The sequence below is a fragment of the Cucurbita pepo genome, unplaced genomic scaffold (assembly GCF_002806865.2).
Source record: "Cucurbita pepo subsp. pepo cultivar mu-cu-16 unplaced genomic scaffold, ASM280686v2 Cp4.1_scaffold000281, whole genome shotgun sequence".
Taxonomy (NCBI): domain Eukaryota; kingdom Viridiplantae; phylum Streptophyta; class Magnoliopsida; order Cucurbitales; family Cucurbitaceae; genus Cucurbita; species Cucurbita pepo.
Genome location: NW_019646529.1, coordinates 71069 through 76528, shown reverse-complemented (window position 1 = coordinate 76528; position 5460 = coordinate 71069). Strand labels below are relative to the sequence as shown.

The following is a 5460-nucleotide window of genomic DNA, read 5'->3' as shown; positions in this document are numbered from 1 at the left end:
GCTGTTGTCGCCGCCGCCGCCTCTGGTACTGCCGTAGCCGCAGTCATCAGAGAATCAAATTTCTCCGACTTCCCCAGAACTATCTCAATCTATCACAAAACAGAGCAATTTGATGTCAAAACGAGAAAATTTGATAAAAATTCGCAAATGAACCAACCTTGGCTTTCTGAACCAAACGGCCTTTGTTTTCATCTTTCATGCCCACGGTGGAAGTCAAAACTTCTATTTCATAGCAAAACCATACGAATATCAATAATCATCACCATTTTATATTACCAACAAAAATTAGTGTTAAAGATGAAGAAAAAGAATTACTCTTCTCTGTAGCCAGTCCATTATTCTTTAGAATCTCTGCAATTGTGACAACCGTAGTGATTGCTGTAACAATTCGAAGGATTCGATGCAAGAAAACCAAAAGTTTATCAGATATGATTCGTCAAGAACAATGTATATCGATAAGAGGAAAATTAAAACAGTACCCATTCCCAAGGCAGAAAGCTCCACCTCATTGTGTTGTTGAATGTACCTCTGAATCAAGAATCAGAACAATTACGTAAAAAACTCGTTGTCACCAAAAGCAACCAAACAACATAGAAAAATCAAAATCGGATGATTATGAAAGTTCTCATGACTTTGCTTTTGGTTTATCCAAAAGGCCTCGTATGAAGCATAACCCCTCTCAACAATCATCACCTCAAACAAAGTACACTATAGAGCCTCCCTCGAGTCCTATGGAGTCCTTGAACAGCCTCCTGTTAATCAAGGCTCAACTCCTTTTCTGGAGTCCTCGAACAAAGTACACCCTTTGTTCGAGAGTCACTTTTGGCTACATTTTCGAGGCTCACAACTTCATTATACAACGCTTGAAAATTCTATTAACATAACTAAGTTAAGAGCATGACTCTAATACTATGTTAGGAATCACGACTCTCCACAATAGAGTGATATTATCTACTTTGACATGACTCTTATACCCTGTTAGAAATCATGACTCTCCACAAAAGTACGATATTACCCACTTTGACATGACTCTTATACCATGTTAAAAATCAAGACTCTCCACAATGGTATGATATTATCTACTTTGACATGACTCTTATATCATGTTAGGAATCACGAATCTCTACAGTAGTATGATATTGTCCACTTTGAACATGAGTTCTCGTGACTTTTGGTTTCCCCAAAAGGCTTAATTAAACCTATGATCATTTCCTAAATTAGCCAAACTCCATCCCAACAATCATCAACAGTAAATTTGTTCAGATCACAAAAAGAAGAACACAGATTGATGGATCGTTCTTACATTATATATTTTCGATTCCATTTCTTGAGAACGAAACAAGAACAGAACAAAATCAGAATTCTCAGTGATTAAAATCAAACGAAAGAAGAAGGATTAGTATATATATACCTTAGCAAGATTAACGTAGAAGAAGAGGGGTTTCTTGGTGTTGGAAACCTGGATTCTGTTCTTCTTCTGTGTTTCAGTGGCGGCGGCCGCGGGTGTGGGGGTGGCTGCGGCTGTGGCTCCCGAAACTGCCATCGTCGCCATTGCTTCAGTTGTTCTTCACACTTCTAACTCTCTCGCTCTCACACAGATCAAAGAAACAGAGAGGATTTTCTTTTCTCGGAATTTTCTCGGGAAAATTCGAAGGAGCGGGAAAATTGAAGAGGGGCTCAGCCTTCGGGAAACTAGCTGCAAGTTGTTAAGAGGAATGATTTTATAGGGGGGGGAGAGAGCGGGAAAGTGACACGTGGCGGTGGTTTATTGGACGGTGAATATGGATGTTAGTTTTGTTTAAACCGTTATCTCCGGAATAAGAGATGGTCAAAAGCCACAGTATTTGTAAAGGCAGTTATTTTTCACAGATTCTCAAGTTCTTTCGCCTATTTTTCCATTACCCAAATTACCCTTTCCCTCTCTCTCTCTCTCTACTTAATATTTTATCTCAAATATAAATTAATAATATGTTGAAAAAATAAATTAAAGATATTAATGCTATTTTTAAAATTTAATCAACATTTTTCAACGTAATATTTTAATATTTTTAAAAAAATTGGAGTATTTTTTAAAATGGTATATTTTACACCAAATATTATTGAAACTCTGAAAAAACTAAATAATTTTTTAGATAAACTACAGAGTTTATGGATATTTTTATTAATATAATATTTAATTTAAAATTTCGATTTCTCAATAAAAATGCTTTAAATATTTCTAAATGTAATTATCCATCCTTTAAATATTTTGGACCATTTTATTTAAATGTAGTACTGGTTTATTCATGTGGTGTTACATATCCACTAACTTCTATCTCAATTCATCTGTGACTATCATGTAGTGTGCTACACCCGACAACTTACCGAACAATTTCTTTGTGCTTTTATTTTAATACTGAGGTCGCAATGAGGGAAATAGGGCTCTTATTGAAACGCTTTCCCTCCCTCAAAAGTTGACCATCTTTCAACACGTTTTCTTTATGTTACACTGCCATTTATCTTTTCAAAATCATTGAATACCATGAATACGAGTTAAGTGGATCTAAAAAAGTAATATTACGAATCTACCCTTTTTATTTTGAAAAACATTTTTTTTAAATAGAACGAGACTTTTTTTAGTCTCACGAACTAAAATTTATAAAATTTTTCTTAATACACGAGAAATAATGAAAAAGGAATATTTTGATTATGCATCACATTTTCTATAGAAAATGATTTATATTGTTTAATCACATCAAGATCGTTCCAAATATATTACGTTGTGGGTGGGATTGTTTCGCTTTAAAAAAAAAAATTAAATGAATTTCAAATATATGACAATGTATCTTTTAATCTGTGAAAATATCTTCCCTCTGTTTGATCTTATCGATATAAATTGAAATGTATGTCGAATCGAACCATTATCTTTTGTGACACTCGAGTCAAAAAGAGATACATGAATAAATTGATACCACGTTCGATTGAAAGTAACCCTGATGATAACTGATAATTACTCGGTCAATTAAAATGATGAAATCCCAAACAAAGCCATCACACCCACCAATGGGTCCATTATTATTTCATTGCAAAAGAGACTTTCCAAAAGATGCTTGTGTTTGTGTGTTAATTAAGGGTTTTAATTTGGTGGGAGATAATTAGAAATTAACTTTGAGTAAAAGAATGATTAATCAATACTTATAATTATTTTCTATTTTATCTGTTGTGATTTTCTTGTTTACTCTTAATTGAAGGCTTGTTTGGCTCGCTCTAATGCTCGTTTATACGATAACGAGTGGAGTAAGAGGGCTAGACCCGAGAGAGGAGGGCTTGATGGGACTAAAAAACTTGAGATGGCAAAAACTCAACCATAAAAATTCCAAAATTAAACGTGTTTTATTTGAAGTAATTTTATGTTGGGTGACCTCTTAAAAAAATTATAAGACGGTTATAAGAATGTCAGAGTCACGAGATTAATTATGTTTGTTAGACGAACACGACTCTCCACAATAGTATGATAATATCCACTTTGAACATAAGCTCTCATGGCTTTGCTTTGAGATAGCCGATGTGGGACTTTCATCCACCAACACCTCTCTCGAACAAAGTATGTCTTCCCTTAATTAAGGCTCGACTTCTTTTCTTTTGGAGTTTTAGTCATTTTTACTATGCCTTTGAGGAGTCGTCGACTCGACTCCTTTTCTTTTGGAGTCATTTGTTCGACATTTGAGGATTCTATTGGCCTCGACTCCTTTTCTTTTAGAGTCCTTTCGACATTTGAAGATTTTATTGGTCTGACTAAGTTTAGGGCATGACTCTGATGTCATATTAGACGAACACGACTCGGCTACAATGGTATCATATTGTCTACTTCGAGTAGAAGCTCTCATGGTTTTGGTTTGAATTTTTTCAAAAGACCTCGAATTAATGGAGATAATATTATTTAATTAAAGACTCATGATCATTCCCTAAATTAGGGGACGTGTGACTTTCCTCCACCAACTATCTGAACTAAATATATATTAAAAAAATTATTGGGACTTTATTTAATAAATTATCTTAAACCAAAATTATAATGTATTTAAACGCGAGTTGAGGATCTTCGATCTTCTCTCAAACACGATGACGTGGCAAATTCGACATCGTTAATGTGGGCCCCACAGACCGAAGATTTTATTTTATTTATTTTTTATTTTTTGTCTTTTTGTGTGTTTTTGGCTCCACTAATTTTTCGAATTTATCCTAAAAATAAATAAATAAAGGGTGATATTTGGTTTATAATCTATAAATGAGCAAGCAAATTAGCAATAAACCGTCCAACCAAACAGCAAAACAAAACAGCGATAAAAAGCCTTCATTTTCTGTTGTTGGAATTGTGCTTTCTTTTCCGTTCATTACGCTAACAAAAAGGAAAACCGCTAACATTGATTTCTAAAAAGGAAAACTAAATAAGGGAAGGAAAAAAAAAAAAAAAAAAAACAAACAAACAAACCCCATTTTCAATTTTTTTTCTCTCATTTGTTTCGTTTTAGAAGGGGAAGGGGAGGGAGGAACAGGTCGGGGAGCCAGGGAAATCTTGTCAGATCGGCAGGGGAGCTGGTTTTTCAAGGTGGGTTCTTCTTCTTTCTGTGTTTTGAGCTCTCTAATGGCTGAAAAATGGCTTCCCCTGTTCTTGATGCACAGTTTTGAGTCTCTCAAATCTCTGTTTATGTTCGTTGTTTTGATTCTTGCGAAAATGGGTTTGAATCTCTGCATGTGTTTGTGGGGATTCTTGTGTATGTTCTTTATGGACCCTTTTGATTTGGTGGGTCAATTCAAACTTTTGAAGTGTTCTTGCATTTGTTCTTCACGTTTTCCTTGCAAACAATGGATTAGATAACTTAGGATGTTTTTTTGTTTGTTTTTAAGGATTTGATTGTGATGTTGTTGGTGTGTTTGGTGCAGGGTCATGGGTAGGGAAATTGATGGTGTAATGGAGAAGCCAAATGGTTCTGTTGTGGTTTTAAATGGTGTTTCTCATGACAAAGTCCTTGTTTCCCCCAAAGTTATTGATTCGGAGGAACTCGGAAGCGAGGAGAATTCGGTTGTCGAAAGTTATCAAGAAAAGGAGAACAATGGTGTAGGAATCAGAAGCTCTAACCTTGATGCCAGTGTGTCTAGCTCTGTGTTTGCACCTGCGCCGGTGCTCGTGTCCGTGGAGAAGAAGGCGGAGAGGACTGTTGCACAGAAAATTAGTGACTTTAATAAGTCTATCTCGCCCAGGGCTATAGCTGTTAGTCCAAGAATTGTGCGAGTAAACCACAAGGCTCAGCAACCAACCGTGCAGGCTAGGGAAAAAGCAGCAATGAGCTCACAAACTATTGAGACCAAGCCTTCTCCAAAAACCGTTGTTGAGGCTTCTTCGACAACTGTTGTTGGGGCTTCTACGACAACTGTTGTTGGGGCTTCTACGACAACTGTTGTTGAGGCTTCTCCCAAAACCGT

The 5460-nt window shown here is 35.8% G+C and overlaps 1 protein-coding gene across 2 annotated transcripts in view; it reads right to left on the bottom strand.

The window, feature by feature from the left end:
- The window catches only part of LOC111784842 (uncharacterized protein At2g34160-like), a gene marked incomplete at its 3' end in the record, with an annotated part of 2571 nt that extends 897 nt beyond the window's left edge, over positions 1-1674 (bottom strand). For both annotated transcript variants that reach the window (XM_023665391.1, XM_023665392.1), the window contains 2 exon segments: positions 480-528; positions 1412-1674. In XM_023665391.1, the coding sequence (XP_023521159.1) occupies positions 480-528; positions 1412-1552 (190 nt within the window). In that variant the 5' untranslated portion in view covers positions 1553-1674.
- Positions 1675-5460: the final 3786 nt, after the last annotated feature.